This window comes from Gorilla gorilla, chromosome 3 (assembly GCF_029281585.2).
Source record: "Gorilla gorilla gorilla isolate KB3781 chromosome 3, NHGRI_mGorGor1-v2.1_pri, whole genome shotgun sequence".
In the NCBI taxonomy this organism is placed as follows: Eukaryota; Metazoa; Chordata; class Mammalia; order Primates; family Hominidae; genus Gorilla; species Gorilla gorilla.
The window spans coordinates 54,304,840-54,325,010 of NC_073227.2; the positions used below are offsets into that span (position 1 = coordinate 54,304,840).

A 20,171-nucleotide genomic window follows, 5' to 3' on the forward strand; every position below is an offset into this window, starting at 1 on the left:
CATCACAATTATGTTTTTTATATAAAGTTCTTTAAAAAGTTCAGAAGCCATAACTTCACAAGTTAAACTATATGTATGTATAACAAAATGAGGTTTGTATACTGTTAATGCATTGTCTAGTCTCAAGAACCTCAAAAGCATAACACCTAAGGTAAAAGTTTTCCCAAGTGCTTTCTTATATTGTTAACAGAGAGCAAAAATCTCACCATGAAGGGAGTTGTGCTTACTTTTTCTTCAAGGATGTAAGTAGGCGCTTAGTAAGTATCTGTTGCTATTGAATGAATTGGATAAACAGAGAATATGAAAGGAGGCTTTTACTTTTGCAAAATACAAGGATATCTTTGAAAGAAATCAGGCTGGTTCCAAATATCCATGAGATAAATGAAATATACCAGAAAATGAATAGCTGAAACCCAGTATAATGAAGCAAAGTCTGTAATATCAAGGCATACACATTCTAATTTTAACTTCTCTGCCTACTGTCTTATTTGCTCTGTTCTATTATTCTATTCACAGCATGAAGGCCATAAAGACCTCAGAGGTTGAAAAATTTGACATCTGTCTTCTAGAGCATATTAATTTTAAAAAAAAATCATTAAAATTAATTAAAAAATTAAAGAGTAGTATTTTTTTTATTAAAACTTGTGTGGATTACCCACAACATAAAGCTTTGGACTTAGGGGAAGTGCAGAAGATTTAATTATCTTTCATCAAGGAGAGGGTTTATAAACCTGTCAATTTAAAGTGAGAAATTTAAAGAAGGTAGAAACTTTTCTTAAGAAACTTCTGTGCAATAATCCAATGATGATGCTCACCCTCAAAAAAAAAAAAAAACCTCAGAAGACAGTGAAGGATGAGGCTGGACAGTTTTCAAGCCTCATTCCAGGCAGGTCTTAGCATTTTTGTTTATCTTTGACTTTCCCCCTCCAATACACACATGCATACACATACTCTCATACAGAATATTTATTACTAGCTTTACACAAAATAACTTGTAGAATACTTTTACCACCTGACAACCTCAACTTACATAAAGTATGATTTTTGAATCCTTAAAGTGATATTGTAAAGAACTCATACAAAATTTATATTCAAATAGTCTGGATTTTTTATTTTATATATATTTATCATCAATCTTTAAAAACATTTGTATGTTTATTATAGATAACCTGGCAGCCTTGACACTAAACACCTTCTGCTGATTGTAAGTTAACTATCTATTCATCTATTTATCTCAACTCTGTACTAGGATGGGTAGAGTCTTCTGTTGACTCCCTTCAAAATATACACCTGTTTGACTTATACTAGGAAATTTCTGTCTTTATTTACCTCAATGCAGTATTTAATTTTCCTTATAACCTTTATTAAACAAACAGTTCATTATTTTATTAGAGATTTGTCACATAGTTGCAAATTAATTTAGGTCTTCCTAAAATGTCACTTCTGGTCCTGTTTATTTCCTCTCTGTTTTTTATTACTATATAACTATTCCCTGAAACTATTTTTCTGTATTATTTGTGCTCTGAAAATCATGAAATCTTTTTTTTAAGTCATCTGCATAAAATATTTCTTTTCACATTTGGCCATACCTATGGTTTTGGTTTTGGTGCAATAACTTGCAAAGTTTTTAGTAGATATTTGAGAAGATTCTTCTTACTCCTGGGATGCCCTTGGAATATAAATTCAGTGCTATATTTTAAGCTCATGAATTTTAAAAATTATTTTACAGAAGAGAGATTCATATGACATACAATTAACTTATAAAATTCAATGCCATTTATCCATTCACAATGTTCTGCAACCACTGTCTTTCTCTAGTTTCAAAACTTGTTTTTATTATCCCAGAAGGATACTCTGTCTATATTAAGTAATCACTCTCCATTTATTCCACTCCTATCCACTGGCAACCACTGAACCATTTCTGTCTCTATGGATTTGTCTATCTGGATATTTCATATAAAGGAATCATATAATATATGACCATTTTTGTCTGGCTTCTTTCAATAAGCATAGAATTTCTAAGGTTCATCCAGGTTGTAGCATATATCAGCACTTAATTCTCATTATGGATAAATAATATCATATTGTAAGTATATACTATATTTTGTACATTCGTTTGTTAATGAAAATTTGGATTGTTTCCACCTTTTGACCATTGAGAATAATGCTGCTGTAAACATCCATGTACATGTTTCTGTGTGAACATATATTTTTATTAATCTTGGATCTATATTTAGAGGTAGAATTGCAGGGTCTTACGGTAATTCTTTGTCTAACTTTGTAAGGAGCCACCAAACTTGTTCACAGTGGATGCAACATTTTAAATTATCACCAGCAATATACAAGGATTCCTATTTTTCTACAACCTTGACAATGATTACTATATATTTTTCAAATACTTATATAGCCAACCTAGTGGTTATGAAATGTATCACACTGTGGTTTTTGTTTGTAATTCCTTAATGACCAGTAGTACTGTACATAATTTCATGTGCTTATTTGTCAGTTGTATACTTCCTTTTGTGAAAAGTCTGTTCAAGTCTTTGCCCAGTTTTTAGATTTAATTATTTATATTTTTGTGTATGAGTTAGAGCTCCTTATATCTTCTAGATATTAAACCCTAATCAGATATAAGATTTGCAAATAGATTTTAATATTTTGTAAGGTGTCTTTTCACATACTCAATAATGTTCTTCGATACACAAAAGTTTTTTCATGATTAAAAGAAACTATTTATTTATTTCTGCTTGTGCTTTTGGTATTAAATCTAAGAATTCATTCATCGTTAAATACAAGGTCATGAAGATTTATCCTTATTTTTTTCTAATAGTTTTATATTTTATGTGCTATGTTGAGATGTCATATATTTCTGATCTATTTGAGTTAATTGCTGTGTCTTAACTGAGGTAGGGGGTCCAACTTCATTCTTTTGAATTTGGCAGTTATCCGGCTATAACAGTATCACTTGATAAAGAGATTATTCTTTCCCCATTGAATAATTCTAATAACCCTGTTGAAAATCAGTTGGCAGGTAGAGTGATTCCTCCAGCTTTGTTGTTCTTGTTTAGGATTTACTTGGCTATTCAGGCTCTTTTTTGGTTCTACATGAATTTAACCTGTATTCCCAGCTATCCATGCTCATGGATAAGAATGTCCAACAATGATAGACTGGATTAAGAAAATGTGGCACATATACACCATGGAATACTATGCAGCCATAAAAAATGATGAGTTCATGTCCTTTGTGGGGACATGGATGAAATTGGAAATCATCATTCTCAGTAAACTATCGCAAGAACAAAAAACCAAACACCACATATTCTCACTCATAGGTGGGAATTGAACAATGAGATCACATGGACACAGGAAGGGGAACATCACACTCTGGGGACTGTTGTGGGGTGGGGGGAGGGGGAAGAAATAGCATTGGGAGATATACCTAATGCTAGATGATGAGTTAGTGGGTGCAGCGCACCAGCATGGCACATGTATACGTATGTAACTAACCTGCACATTGTGCACATATACCCTAAAACTTAAAGTATAATAATAATAATAATAATAATAATAAAAGAAGAATCAGTATTGGTAAAATAGCTGTATTTGTCTATTTTCACACTGCTGATAAAGATATACCTGAGACTGGCCAATCTACAAAATAAAGAGGTTTAATGGACTTACAGTTCCACTTGGTTGGAGAGGCCTCACAACCATGGTGGAAGGCATGGAGGAGCAAGTCACATCTTACATGGATAGCAGTAGGCAAAGAGAGAGCTTATGCAGGGAAACACCCCCATATAAAACTGTCAGATCTCATGAGACTTATTCGCTATCATAAGAACAGAATGAGAAAGATCCACCCCCATAATTCAATCACCTCACACTGGTTTCCTCTCATGACACGTGGGAACTGTGGGAGTTACAATTCAAGATGAAATTTGAAAGGGGACGCAGACAAACCATATCAACGACCATACTACCCAAAGCAATCTTGGGCAATTTTGAATGGGAATATGTTCCTTATTTGGCTCTCAGCTTGACTGTTGTTGGGGTATAGAAATGTTAGTGATTTTTGCACATTAATTTTGTATCCTGAGAATTTGCTGAAGTTGTTTCTTATCTTAAGGAGCTTTTGAGCTGAGACCATGAGGTTTTTCAGAAATAGGATGATGTCAACAGCAAACAGGCTTCATACCTACAACTACTTGATCTTTGACAACCTGACAAAAACACGCAATGGGAAAAGGATTCCCCATTAAATAGATCGTGCTAGGGTAATGGCTAGCCCTATGCAGAAGATTGAAACTGTATCCTTTTCTTATACCATACACAAAAATTAACTCAAGATGGATCAAAGACTTAAATGGAAAACCCAAAACCATAAAAAGCCTGGAAGAGAATCTAGGTAATACCATTCTGGACATAAGAACAGGCAAAGAGTTCATGATGAAGACAATAAAAGCAATTGCAACAAAAGTAAAAATTGACAAATGGGATCTAATTGAACTAAAGAGTATCTTCACAGTAAAGAAAACTATCAACGGAGTGAAAAGAAAATTTGCAGAATGGGAGACAATTTTTGCAAACTATGCATCTGAAAAAGGTCTAACATCCAGCATCTGTAAGGAACTTAAACAAATTTACAAGGAAAAAAAACAATGAAAGTAGACAAAAAACATGAACAGACACTTTTTGAAGGAAGGTGTACATGTAGCCAACAATCGTATGAAAAAAACTTAACATCATTGATGATTAGAGAAATGAAAATCAAAATCACAATGAGATACCATCTGATACCAGTCAAAATGGCTATTATTAAAAAGACAAAAAATAACAGATGCTGGCAGGATATGGAGAAAAAGGAAAGCTTATGCACTGTTGGTGTGAGTGTAAATTAGTTCAACCATTGTAGAATACAGTGTGGTGATTCCTTAAAGTCCTAAAAATAGAAATACCATTTGTCCTGTAAGCTCATTACTGGGTATATACCCAAAGGAATATAAATTATTCTATTGTAAAGACGCATGCCTGTGAATGTTCATTGCAGCACTAGTAACAATAGCAAAGACATGGAATCAACTTAAATGCCCACAAATGGTAGACTAAGAAAATGTGGTAAATATACACCATGGAATACCACACAGCTATAAAAAAGAATGAGATCACATCCTTTGCAGGAACGTGGGTGGATCTGGAGGTCATTATACTTAGCAAATTAATGCAGAAATAGAAAACCAAACACTGCATATTCTCACTTATAAGTGGGAGCTAAATGATGAGGACACATGGACGCATAGGGAGGAACAACACACACTGGGGCCTTTCCAAGGATAGAGGGTGGGAGGAGGGAGAGGAACAGGAAAAAATAACGAATAGGTACTAGGCTTAATGCCTGGGTAATGAAACAATCGGCACAACAAACCCCCATGACACAAGTGTACCTGTATAACACACCTGCACTATTCCCCTGAACGTAAATAAAAGTTACATTAAAAACTAAGAAAATCAATTGTCCGTACGTTTGGGTTTGTTTCTGGGCTCTCAATTCTATTCCGTTGATCTATGTGTCTGTTCTTATGCCAGCACCAGGCTGTTTTGATTACTGCAGCTTTGTAGTAGGTTGTCAAATTGGAAAGTGTGAGTATACCAGTTTATTTTATTTTATTTATTTATTTATCCATTTATTTTATTTATTTATTTATTTATTTATTTATTTATTTATTTATTTATTTATTTTTGAGACTGAGTCGGGCTCTGTCGCCCAGGCTGGAGTGCGGTGGCGCGATCTCGGCTCACTGCAAGCCCCGCCTCCCGGGTTCACACCATTCTCCTGCCTCAGCCTCCAGAGTAGCTGGGACTACAGGCGCCCGCCACCGTGCCCGGCTCATTTTTGATATTTTTTTTTAGTAGAGACGGGGTTTCACCGTGGTCTTGATCTCCTGACCTCGTGATCCGCCCGCCTCAGCCTCCCATAGTGCTGGGATTACAGACGCGAGCCACCGCGCCTGGCCTGAGTATACCAGTTTTGTCTTAAATTTTCAATGTTGTTTAGGTTTTTTCAGGCTCCTTTTGATTCCATATAAATTTGAGAACTAGCTTTTGAATTTCTGAAAAAAAAAAGCCATTGAATTTTCTACACGTATTAAACTGAACCTGTAGATCTCTTTTGAGATTATTGCTATTTTAACAGTATTAAATCTTCCAATCTCTTAACGTAGAATGCCTTTCTATTTAATTAGATCTTTTATATTTTCTTTCAGCAATGATTTGTAGTTTTCAGTGGACAAGTCCTTCACCTTTTTGGTTAAATTTAGTTTTAGGAATTTTATTCTTTGGGATATTATTATAAATGATATTATTTTCTTAAATTTCTTTTGAATTTTTCACTTCTGATGTAAAGAATCAAACTGATTTTTGTGCATTGATCTTGCATTCTACAATATCGTTAAAATTGTTTTTAAGCTCTAGTAATTTTTACTTTGGTTTCTTTTGGCATATATATAATACAGGAATACAGTTTCAAGGAATAATTATATAGTAATGAAAAACATAAAGGAAATTAATGGGAGAGAAGTGACCTTTCAGAAATGTCACTTCTCTAAATTAATTTGTGACTATGTGACAAATTCCTGATAAAATATGAGTTTTGTGTTTTTTGGCATTTGTTATTCCTTTTGAAATATTACATTAATGTGGTATAGTATATTGATTGCCTTTCTTATGTTGACCCACCCTTGTTTATCTAAGTTCCACTGGTCTTGGTGTATAATCTTTTAATGTGTGGTTGGATTTACATTGCTTGTGCTTTGTTAAGGAATTTTGCATCTATATTCATAATGGATATTAGTATATAGTTTTCTTGAGGTATCTTTGTCTGTTTTTGGTATGATGGTAATTCTAGTCACACAGAATGAGTTAGGAAGTGTTCTTTAAACTTCGATTTTTTGGAGGAGTTTGGAGATGATTGGTGTTAATTCTTCTAAAAATATTTGGTAGAATTAAACAAATATTAGCCCTCTGGTGCTAGACTTGTTGTTGTTGGAAGGTTTTTGCTTACTTATGGAAATTCTTCACTTATAATAGGTCTGTTGAGTTTTTCTACACTTTTTAGTCAGGATTGTTAATTTGTGTTTTTCTAGGAATGTGTCCATTACTAGGAATGTATTTTTCTAGGAATGTGTCCAAGATTATTGTGATGGTTGTTACTGAGTGTCAACTTGACTGGATTGAAGGATGCAAAGTATTGATCCTGGGTGCACCTGTGAGGGTGTTGCCAAAGGAGATTAACATTTGAGTCAGTGGGCTGGGAAAGGCAGACCCACCATTAATCTAGGTAGGCAAGATCTAATCAACTGCCAGCATGGCTGGATTAAAAAGCAGGCAGAAAAATGTGAAAAGGCTAGCCTGGCTTAGCCTCCCAGCCTATATATTTCGCCCAGGCTGAACACTGTCTGCCCTCAAATTTCGCACCTCAAGTTCTTCAGCTTTGGGTCTCAGACTGGCTTCATTGCTCCTCAGCTTGCAGACAGCCTAGTGTGTGACCTTCTGACTTGTGATCATGTGAGTTAATACTATTAATAAACACACACACACACACACACACACACACGCATTAGTTCTGTCCCTCTAGAGAACCCTGACTAATACAGACTTTTGTGCCAGGAGTGTTTATAGAGAAATAGAGTATTAAAGATGCAGTTCTTTCATTGGTTTTTGGATTTCTGGAGTTGACTGTTCAATATAATTAGACCTCAAAATGCTGAGGACTGTACTTCTAATAGTATGGAGAACACTGATGATCCTTGGCATGAACTGTTTAGAGAGTTATGCCAAATGAATGCATTTGACACTCCTGATTCATGGCTAGAGAGAGGCAAGGAGTTTAGGGATTCTACACATAATACCTTTGACTAAATGTGGAGAACCAAGAAACATAAAGAAGTTGGTTGGCTGCTCCTAAGTTCACTGGACAAAGTGATGAAAAACAAATGATGAACTCAGGGATTCTAACTCCGGGCTTCATAAGCAGATACTGAGCCTCAAATCCGCTAAGATTGCCCTGAGTGAGAGTCTTATCTCCTATAGACAAAGAGCTGAAATGGTGAAAAATCAGACACAAGCTCTTATCATGCAAGTGGCTGACCTGCAACGAAAGGTGCATGTGCAGCCTCACCAGGTGTCTACTGTTAAAGTGAGGGCATTGATTAGAAAAGAATGGGACACTACAACTTGGAATGAAGATGTGTGGGAGGACCCTGAGGAAGCTGAGAACACTGAGCTTGTAAACTCTGATGAATGGGATAATGGTGGAAGAAACAGATTTGGATCAGGCTGAATTTGTCGATTTGGGCGCACTAAGTAGAGATTCTGCATTTAATGTTGCAGCTCAGGGAGTTAGAAAAGGTTCTAAGAGTTTATTTGATTGTTTAGCTGAAATATAAGTTAAAAGATGGCCCACTGTGAGTGAGCTGGAAATGCCTGATCTCTCTTGGTTTAATGCAGAGGAAGGGATCCAAAGGCTTAGGGAGATTGGGATGGTGGAGTGGATTACTCACTTTAGACCTACTCATCCCAGCTGGGAGGGCCTAGAAGATATACCCTTGACCAGTGCTTTGCAAAATAGATTTGTGAGGGCAGCACTTCCATCTTTGAAGAGCCCTGTAATTGCTCTTCTCTGTATGTCAGATCAACAGTGACAATTGCAGTCACTCAACTACAAAATTTAAATATAATGGGAATAATTGGATCCCAAGTTGGCAGGGGTAAAGTAGTGGCACTCAACCCTCAAAGGCAAGGTGGGTGGAGCTACCGTAAAGGACAGCAGAGGCACAACAGCTATCAGAATAGTCTGAATCGTGTAGAGCTCTGGCATTGGCTAATTAATCATGGTGTCTCTATAAGTGAAATTTATAGAAAGCCTACTGCATTCCTATTTAGTTTATATAAGCAGAAAACTTTCAAGTTGAATGGACAAAAGACTAATTTGGAATTATAAAAACAGAGAATCATGGCGCCTCAATCAGTTTCCAGACTTAAGCCAGTTTACAGAGCCAGAACCCCTTGAATGAAGGGGGGTCCCCTTGAGAAAGGACCCCACCACACTACCGACAATTCATGCCATTAATCTTTCTCCCATTCTTCCCCAAGGAGACCTTTTATCAGGGGAGCTGTGCACTGGAGAAAGGCAAATAATCAGACATTTCAGGGACTACTGGACACTGGCTCTGAGTTGACGTTGATTCCAGAGGATCCAAAACGTCACTGTGGTCCTCCAGATAAAGTAGGGGCTTATGGAGGTCAGGGAATTAACGGAGTTTTAACTGATGTCTGACTACAGTTGGTCCAGTCAGGCCCTGGACTCATCCTGTGGTCATTTCTCTATTGCCAGAATGTGTAGTTGGCACAGACATACTTTGCAGCTGGCAGAACCCACACATTGGCTCCCTGACTGGTAGGGTGATGGTGGAAAAGACCAAATGTAAGCCATTAGAGCTGCCTCTACCTACAAAAATAGTAAATCAAAAACAATATCGCATCCCTGGAGGAACTGCTGAGATTAGTGCCACCATCAAGGACTTGAAAAAAGCAGGGGTGGTGACTTTCACCACATCCCCATTCAAGTCTCCTATTTGGCCTGTGCAGAAGACAGATGGATCTTGGAGAATTACAGTGGATTATCATAAGCTTAACTAAGTGATGACTACAATTGCAGCTGCTGTACCAGATGTGGTTTCATTGCTTGAACAAATTAACACATCTCCCGGTACCTGGTATGCAGCCATTGACTCAGCAAATGCCTTTTTCTCCATTCTTGTCCATAAGGCCCACCAGAAGCAATTTGCCTTCAGCTGGCAAGGCCAGCAACACCCCTTTACTTTCCTACATCAGGGGTATATCAACTCTCTGGCTATGTGTCATAATCTTATTCAGACAGAAACTAATCACTTTGGCTTCCACAAGATATCACACTGGTCCATTATATTGATTACACTATGCTGATTGCAACCAGCAACCAAGAAGTAGCAAATACACTGAACTTGCTTGCGTGCCAGAGGATGAAAAATAAATCCAACTAAAATTCAGGGCACTTCTACCTCAGTAAAATTTCTAGGGGTCCAGTATTTTGAGATATTCCTTCTAAGGTGAAGGACAAGTTGCTGCATTTGGCCCCTCCTACAACCAAGAAAGAGGCACATTGCTCAGTGGACCTATTTAGATTTTGGAGACAACACATTCCTCATTTAGGTGTGTCACTCCATCCCATTTATTGAGTGACCTGAAAGGCTGCCAGTTTTGAGTGGCGTCCAGAATAGAAGAAGAGTCTGCAACAGGTCCAGGCTGCTGTGTAAGCTGCTCTGCCACTTGGGCCACATGACCTAGCAGATCCAATGATGCTTGAGGTGTCAGGGGCAGATAGGGATGCTGTTTGGAGCCTCTGGCAGACCCCCATAGGTGAACCCCAATGGACATCTCTAAGATTTTGGAGAAAAGCCCCTGCCATCTTCTGCAGATAATTACTCTTTTTTTTTGAGAGACAGCTCTTGGCCCATTACTGGGCTTTGGTAGAACATGAACATTCGACTATGGGTCATCAATTCACCATGCGACCTGAACTGCCTATAATGAACCGGGTGCTTTCTGACCCATCTAGCCATAAACTAGGTCATGCACAGCAGCACTTGATCATCAAATGGAAGCGATATGTATGTGATCAGGCTCAAGCTGGTCCTGAAGGAACAAGTAAATTACATGAGGAACTGGCTCAAATGCCCATGGTCTCCACTCCTGCCACCCTGCCTTCTCTCTGCACCGATGGCCTCATGGGGAGTTCCCTATGATCAGTTGACAAAGGAAGAGAAGACTTAGGCCTGGTTCACAGACGGTTCTGCATGATATGCAGGCACTACTTAAAAGTGGACAGCTGCAGCACTGCAGCCCAAGTTCTAGGACATCCCTGAAGGACAGCAGTGAAGGGAAATCTTTCCAGTGGTCAGAACTTCGAACTGTGCATCTGGTTGTGCACTTTGCATGGAAGGAAAACTGGCCAGATGTGCAATTACATACTGATTCATAGGCTGTAGCTAATGGTTTGGCTGGATGGTCAAGGACTTGGAAGAAGCATGATTGGAAAATTGGTGACAAATAAATTTGAGGAAGAGGTATGTGGATGGACCCCTCTGAGTGGTTAAAAACTGTGAAGATATTTTTATCCCAAGTGAGTGCTCACCAATGGGGGACCTCAGCAGAAGAGGACTTTAATAATGCAGTGGATATGATGATCTTGTCTATGGACACCACCCAGCCTCTTTCCTCAGCCACCCCTGTCATTGCCCAATGGGTCCATGGACAATGTGGCCATGGTGGCAGGGATGGAGCTTATGCATGGGCTCAGCAACATGGACTTCCACTCACCAAGGCTGACCTGGCTACAGCCACTGCTGGGTACCCGATTTGCCAGCAGCAGAGACTAGCTCTGAGCCCTCGATGTGGCACCATTCCTCGGGGTGATCAGCCCAGCTACCTGGCGGCAGTTTGATTTTAATGGACCTCTTCCATCATGGAAAGGGCAGAAGTTTGTTCTCACTTGAATGGACACTTATGCCGGATATGGGTTTGCCTATCCTGCACGCAATGCTTCTGCCAAGACTATCATCTATGGACTCATGAATGCCTTATCCACCATTATGGTATTCCACACAGCATTGTCTCTCACCAAAGCACTCACTTTATGGCTAAATAAGTGAGACAGTGGGTTCATGCTCATGGAATTCATTGTTTATACCATGTTCCCCATCATCCTGAAGCAGCTGGATTGACAGAATGGTGGAATGACCTTTTGAAGTCACAATTACAAAGCCAACTAGGTGACAATACTTTGCAGGGCTGGGGCAAAGTTCTCCAGAAGGCCGTGTATGCTCTGAATCAGCATCTCATATATGATACTGTTTTGCCTATAGCCAGGATTCGTAGGTCCAGGATCAAGGGGTGGAAGTAGAAGTGGCACCACTCACCATCACTCCTAGTGATCCATTAGCAAAATTTTTGCTTCCTGTTCCCGTGACATTATGTTCTGCTGGCCTAGAGATCTTAGTTCCAGAGGGAGGAATGCTGGCACCAGAGGAAACATCAATGATTCCTTTAAACTAGAAGTTAAGATTGCCACCTGGACACTTTGGGTTCCTGCTGTCTTTAAGTCAACAGACTAAGAAGGGAGGTACATTATTGGCTGGGGTCTATCAAGATGAAATCAGTCTACTACTCCATAGTAGAGGTAAGGAAAAGCATGCATGTAATACAGCAGATCCATTAGGGTGTCTCTTAATATTACCATGCCCTGTGATTAAGGTCAATGGGAAATTCTAACCACCCAATCCAGGACTACAAATGGCCCAGACACTTCAGGAATGAAGGTTTGGATTACTCTATCAGGAAAAACAAAACAAAACAAAACAAAACAAAACAAAACAAAAACCTGCTGAGGTGCTTGCTGAAGGCAAAGGAAATACAGGATGGGTAGTAGAAGAAGGTAGTCATCAATACCAACTATGACCACTTGGCCAGTTGCAGACACAAGGACTTAATTGTCATGACCATTTCCTCTTTCGTTTGTTAAAAATGTTTGTGCATGTATACACCTGTACAAAGAAAATGTCTTAATTTTGTTCTCATTTTTGTTTTTCATGCGGCACAAGATTTATTGACCTCATACTGTTAACTTGATGCATTGGCATTTGGGTTGGGGATTGGTGCATTTCCGGTTGTACGAAAGATAGTTGTATTACCTTAGGTGTAATTATGACCTTAGTATTGTCTTTATTTGAAGACTATGTATGATCTCAGGACATGTGTATTGGATCAAGTTGACAAGGGGTGGACCTGTGATGGTTAATACTGAGTGTCAACTTGATTGGATTGAAGGATGCAAAGTATTGATCCTGGGTGTGTCTGTGAGGGTGTTGCCAAAGGAGATTAAAATTTGATTCAGTGGACTGGGAGAGTCAGATCCACCCTTAATATGGGTAGAAACCATCTAATCAGCTGCCAGTGCAGCCAGAATATAAAGCAGGCAAAAAAACGTGAAAAGATTAGACTGGCTTAGCCTCCTAGCATACATCTTTCTCCTGTGCTGGATGCTTCCTGTCCTCAAACATCAGACTCCAAGTTCTTCAGCTTTGGGACTCAGACTGGCTCTCCTTGCTCCTCAGCTTGCAGTTGGCCTATTGTGGGACCTTGTGTTCATGTGAGTTAATACTACTTAATAAAATCCCATATATATATATATATATATATATATATATATATATATATATATATATATACATGGAGAACTGATATATACACTCTAGAGAACCCTAATACAATTATCTAAATTGTTGGTGTGATATCATTATTAATAATCCCTAGTAATGTCCCTACTTTCTGATTTTAGTTTTTGAGTTTTCTCTCTTTTTCTGAGGTAGTCTAACTAAAGATTTGTCAATTCTGCAGATATTTTCTAAGAACCAACCTTTCGTCTTGTTGATGACATTTTCTTTTATTCTACATTTCATTTACCTCTGCTCTAATCTTTATTATTTCATTTCTTCTACTGTCTTTGGGTTTAGTTTGTCCTTATGTTTTTATTCCTTTAGAGTGTTAAGTTATTTATTTGAGATCTTCCATATTTTTTAATGTAGGCATTTATAGCTACAAATTTTCCTTTGAGCTTTGACTTCACTGCATCTCGTAAGTTTTGGTATGCTGTGTTTTCATTTTAATTTCCCTCAAAGTATTTTATAATTTCCCATGTGATTTATTATTTAATCCATTTGCTGTTTAAGAGTGTGTTGTTTGATTTCCACATATTGGTAAAATTTCCAGTTTTCATTCTACAGTTATTTCTAGCTTTATTCCAGTGTGTTGAGAGAAGAGGCTTTGTATTATTTCAACCTTCTAAAATTTATTGAGAATTCCTTATAGCCTAATATCAGTTCTATTCTAACAAATGTTTCATGGCTCATTTGAGAGGAATGTGTAATTGCTGTTTTTGGGTTGTAATTATTTTTCTTTCACTGTCTATTCTGTGTTTTCTTGTTTCCCAATTTTTCTATTCCAAGATTATCTTTTTGTAGTTGTGCTCATCTTTTTATTAATGTTCTTTGTTTACATTTCCTATGTGTTCTTTTAAAACTCTTAACATATATTTTTCTTACAGAGACAATCTTTATAGTTCTGTATATGCATGGGTGTATGTGGGCTTTGTTTTGTTTTATTGTACTCACAATAGTGGAAACGCATTTGATGATGCTTAGAATTGAACTTGTTCTAATTTTTTGATATCGTTCATTTAGAGAGTTTAATTTGGAGAGATTGTCCATTGCTATAGATCACTTTATTGTTCCTCCACCCACTTATCCGTTATTTATTTATCACATATTTTATAGCACTTAGAATGTCCCAGGCTCTATGTTAATAACTGTGTGTAGAAACTGTCAGTCTGAAGAATGAGAAATGCATGTATGAAAAATTACCATAATGAAATTTAATTTGTGCCATGATATAGGCATTTATAAAACAACATAAGAGAACAATGGAAGGGGAGCTTTTTTAGAAATGTTTAGGGCACTAACAGGTGAAGATATTAGTGTATTAATATATCGTATGTGACTCACATTGAAAATTGTGTATCAACTAAAATTGTAGACCATTATTATCTTGGAATTTTCCATAAAATTCTAGTATAATACCTAGGTTTAATTGCTAAATATAGTGAGGGCATATTATTTCTTAAATGCACAGCTTTTAAAAGATCATATATTATACATATATTATATGATTATTAGAATCATATATTATGATTATTAGAATCATATATTTATGATTATTAGAATTATATTCTATATAATTCAATTTTGACTCATAAAAATATCACCTTTTTGTTCACTGAGCTTCAAATATTCTGTAATAAAATGGAATTAATAGATCATAAGCATATGTAATATTAGTACAAAGGAAACATGAATGACATTGTAATAACAAGCAAATGTTTATAACCCTAAGTTAAATTTGGTTTGGCAGACATATCCTAATTTAAAATTTTTATTCCTGAATTTTAAAAAAATTTATATAGGTGCATACACTTTTTAAAAATTGCTCTTTTTACTATCCTCTTCATTCACTCCTCTTCTTACTCCTTTATTTCTGATGCATGTTGTGTTTGTTTAGTTCTTTCTAAAATTTTCCCATCAAATGTGGTCTGCAAAACAGTTTTATTATTAATCTTACACAACTTGGTTGCAATTTTAACTCGCTATAGTATCTTGAGGTTATTTACCATTTGAATCATGTTTATAGTTAGTGGCATAGTCTCTAAGCAAACTTGTTCCTCCAATAGTGTAATAATAAAAAGCATATTTCCAAGATTGAAAAAAAAATGTGTTTGTTAAACAGCCAGACAAAAATTTGGAAAGAGGAAAGTACCAACAAAGTCTGCTTTGCGTTGCTTATTACATGTTGGAGAATTGGGTTTCTTTTTTTTTTTTTTTTTCGTCTACCCAACCACATTACAAGTATTTTCTTTAGGTACCTGTTCATCTGAAATTCTTCCCTCTTCTATAGATATGTTCAATTTCCTTACTCTTTCTTGATCCCTCCCCCTTAAAGGACAGTCCTGACAGCAGTATATGTAGTTTAATGAACTTAAGCCTTGGAGTAAAGCTCTGCTTTAAGGTCTTAGACGAGATACCTAAAATTGTAGAGTCTCATTTCTTTCCTCCTTAGAAAAGAGATATTATAATCTACTTCACTGGAAAAATAATAAGTAAAGAAGTATGCAACATGAATAGCATGTGGCTTATTATAAAGTAGTTCCCCATGTTGTTCAAATTTTCATGTTAATAATTATGTATTATTAATAATAATAATGATAACAATGACTCACCTTTCTGTATAGCTGTCTTAATCTTTTTCTTCCAAATTTATTATATGCTCAGCTTTTTTCCTTTCTCATTTCTTATTTCCATTTCAATCCTATTTCACTCCAAAGCAACTTTACTAATTTAATTCCTGACCATCAGTAACCTTCTACTAGTCAAATTCATTCAATGCATTTTAGACTTATTGGTATACATTTGATATCATATATTCAGTATGGATCTGTGTGTGTGTGCACGCGCGTTTTGAGATGTTGAAATTAACATCTTTTCCTTTTAGAAAATTGTCATCCCCTGGTTTCCTTCCTTATTTTCTGGTCATTCCAATTAGTTCCTTTTTATTCTGCAATTTTAGGATTTTTAAAGATTCTGTCCTCTAATCTCATATTCACCCGCCTAATTTTTCTTGGAGAGAAGTTCTAGACTTATAAGTTCTATCATCTTGTCACTAACGATTGTCATATTTATCAATAGTTTCTTCTATTCATCTGTGTTCCAGATACTTATTTCTATTGTCTACTGAACATCAAATTGATAGTATAAGGAACATCAAAATACACATAACTCAAACTACAATCAGTTTTCCTATTTGCCCTCTGTCTTCATTTTTTATTTTATTAATAGCAAAACTATCCACTTAAATTATCCAAGAAAAATTCTACATGTTAGCCTAAATTATTCTTTTTTCTATAATTGTTATATATGTTCACCAAATCCATTGATACTCTCCCTCAGACATCTTTTGATCCTTTTCTTTCTTCCTTTTTATACTGTCTTCTTTTAAAATAGCCTAATAATTTCTCATGTGAACTATTTTAGTAGCCTCTTAACTTTTCCCCTACCTCTTGTAATTTATATTTTTCAATTCATCCTCTGCAAATATGTCATATCTTTCTAAAATACAAGTAGGATCAGATTAATAATAAGAATAATAGCTTTAGTTACACAAGATAAATTACATCTGGAAATCTACTATATAGCATGTGCCTATAGCTAACAACAATGTATTGTCTTCTTAAAATTTGCAGTGAGGGTAGATCTTATGTTAAGTATCCTTACCCTCCCTCCCTCCACTCAACTCAATAATAATAAAGAAGGTGGGAAAAAATTTGGGGAGGTAGTGAATACATCTATACCTTTGATGGTGGTGATAGTTTCACAGATGTATTCTATTCCCCAAATTCAAAGAGTTGTATACATTAAATATGTACAGATTTTTACATGTCAATCAACCTCAACAAAATGGTTTTGAAAAAGAACAGCTAACGATTATATACCATGTATTAAATGCCAGGCATTGTTCTGACAGCTTTAGACATGTTATGGTCCAAAACACCATAGTGACTTGCTATAACCCGTTAAGATAAAAGTACATTTTATTACGATGACCTATAAGGCCCTTCTCATCTAGGCCTCAAACTATTTTCTATCTATATCTCCACTGCCACTGAAACAGCTCCCTTTCAATGAACATGCCATTGTCTTTCATCCCTTAATGTCACTGCACAATCTATTCTTTTGAGCTAGGATTCTTGCCCCATCTCATCTGCCTGGGAAACTCCTACTCATCTTCCAAGTCTCAGCTCAAATGGTAACTCAGCCACTTACTCAGCTCTAGGAAGGATCCATGCTGCTGTTTTCTATGATAACTTGTCTATGCCTCTTTTACAAGACCTTTATCTTATTACCCTTCCTGGTTATATGGTGCCATCCACTATACCAAGTAATTGAATTCACTGACTATATTTTACCATATTTGCATCTCTAGGGCCTGGTACAGTATCTAAAAAAATAAGTTCTCAATAAAACTTTCCTAAATGAATGAGTGGACCAAACACAAAAAGGTAATCTACTTTGTTACAAAATGTGCTTGGCCCAATTCATATATCTATATATCCAAAAAGCAGTAACCAAATTCCTCTGCATAGTTTCAATCGAGAAAATGAAGTTTGTTATTAAATAAACTCATGGAATGAATAATATACCACTCCTTTTCATTTCATCCTTTTTTTTTTTTTTTGAGACATAGTCTTTCTCTGTCACTCAGGCTGGAGTGCAACGGCATGATCATAGCTCACGATAGCCTCAATCTCCCACGTTCAAGCGATCCTCCTGCCTCAGCCTCCCAAGTAGTGGCAACTATAGGTGTGCCACCAAGCTTGGCTAATTATTTTTAGAGAGACAGGGTCTTGCTATATTACCCAGACTGGTCTCCAACTCCTGGTCTCAAGAGATCCTCCCTTCTTGGCCTCCAACGTGCTAGGACTACAGGCATGAGGCATTGCACCAACCTCTCTCTCTCTCATTTAAAGTACTAATATCTTTAGTAATCTCAAAACAAAACCAAAATAAACATATAAAGTCTAGCTATATGGAATTCCATTACTCTAAATTTAAAAATTCCCTTCCCTAGTTTTATTCAAGAAAATCAAACACTCTAGTAAAAGTGAATGAGGTCTCCCTTCCTCCCTCCCTTTCTACCTCTGTTTCTATCTTAAAGTTTTAAGATCATCACTCTTCATCTAAAAACAACAGAAAAATATAGAAAGCCTAGAAATATGGTAGTGAGACTGTAAATTAAAACTTCTAAGAAAATTCTCCTTATAGGGGGCTCCAAAATGCTATTCTAGGGAAAATAAATTTTGAATAATCCCCTCCCGTCTTTCTTACCATACCTTTTTCCACCTATTCTTCTGGCTTATATGTGCCAAGCTGCTCATATGTAAATATGATGGGCTACTGCACTTCTCCTGCTTTGCTCAAACTGCTCTCTCTGCCTAGAGAACCCTCTTTCTTGTTCTTCTTGGGAGGTACCTATTCACTAGCATTTGGTTCACAGCCATCTCCTCCTAAAGACTTTTATAAACTTTCCCCCAACTTTCTTCCTTCAGCCCCTATTTTACCTTGTGCTGACTTTTGTAATGGTGACTAGAACACATCATTGTATTTCTTGGCCTATAAATCTGTCTAAATGCCTCTTTAAGGCAGGCCCCATGCCTTATTTATTTCTGTATCCTTAGTGCTTATCGAAAATACATAGTAGGTGTTTGATCATAGCAACAATAAAGAGCTATCATTTTTTCAGCAAAAAAAAAAAAAAAATTCACCTTATGTAAACATAGTACAGACAAATGTTGAACAGCAGTATGATTTAACAGAAAGAAGACTAAGTGTGTTTTAAGAATATTTGAGTACTTTTGTTTCCTTATATCCCTTATTAACAGTGTAGCACTATGTTACCACTCTGAGCCTACTTCCTCACCTATAAGACAAAAACAATACTCCCCGTCCCACCTACTACAAATAATTAGTTTGAGGATGAAGAGAGATAACGTTTTTGAAAGTATGCTATGAAACATAATGTGCTGTACTGCAAAGTGTGTATTCACTCACCAAACACAGTTCTTGCAGGCACAGATTCTCTGTTAAGCCAGAATGAAACTTGGGAGAGAATGACAGTCATGATGCAAGGCAGATAGGTTTGAATCACAAAATACCCAATTTTTCTTTTCAAGTGGAAATGAGCTGTCATTACAGTATATTCACCTGGAAGAAAAATTTAAGAAGCTCAAGGAGTAATAGTCAATAGTTTGAACATTTAGGAAATAGAAGGGATCAGAGGTAGAACAAAAACTTATTTTTTAAAAAATAATATATCACATACATGTCAGGAAATTTATATCACTTTTAAAAGCCTCCTTAGCATAGCATGAGTGTTTAGAAGAAAATTTTAGTATCAAGAAACTTGAAGCTCACGTCCCATGATATGGTACAGATTAAGTACCTCTTATGTAAAATACGTGGAACTAGAAGTGTTTCAGGGTTTGGATTTTTCAGATTTTGGAAAATTTACATTATTACAAATTGAGCATCCCTAATCAAAATATATAAAATCTAACATGCTCTAATGAGCATTTCCTTTGAGCATCATGTCAGCACTCAAAAAGTTTTTTTTTTTTTTTTTTTTTTTAATTTGGAGCATTTTGGATTTTAGACTTTCAAATTAGAGATGTTCAATTTGTATTTGTTTTCCTCTCTAAGTCATGCTTATTGACCAAAGGAATTCAGAATTCATAAATGCTCTCTGCCAACAGTTTATTTTACTTGGTTAGGCCCTTCATTCCCACTGGTATAAACCTCGTCTCTGTTTTTGATTGTTCTAACTCAGTGCTCTCTGGCTCCAAAAGTATTGATGTCTGGCCACATCTACAAGACTGATCTTCTGGCCCACATTTTCCCACTTTTAACCCTGTTGCCAAT

The 20,171-nt window shown here is 36.4% G+C and overlaps 1 protein-coding gene across 7 annotated transcripts in view; it reads right to left on the minus strand.

Annotated features, from left to right (window-relative positions):
• The window catches only part of GABRA2 (gamma-aminobutyric acid type A receptor subunit alpha2), a 151,253-nt gene that overhangs the window by 40,706 nt on the left and 90,376 nt on the right, over window positions 1–20,171 (minus strand). For all 7 annotated transcript variants that reach the window (XM_019026034.4, XM_055384189.2, XM_004038632.5 and 4 more), the window contains one exon: window positions 19,305–19,457. In XM_019026034.4, the coding sequence (XP_018881579.1) occupies window positions 19,305–19,457 (153 nt within the window). The remainder of the gene's footprint in view (window positions 1–19,304; window positions 19,458–20,171) is intronic.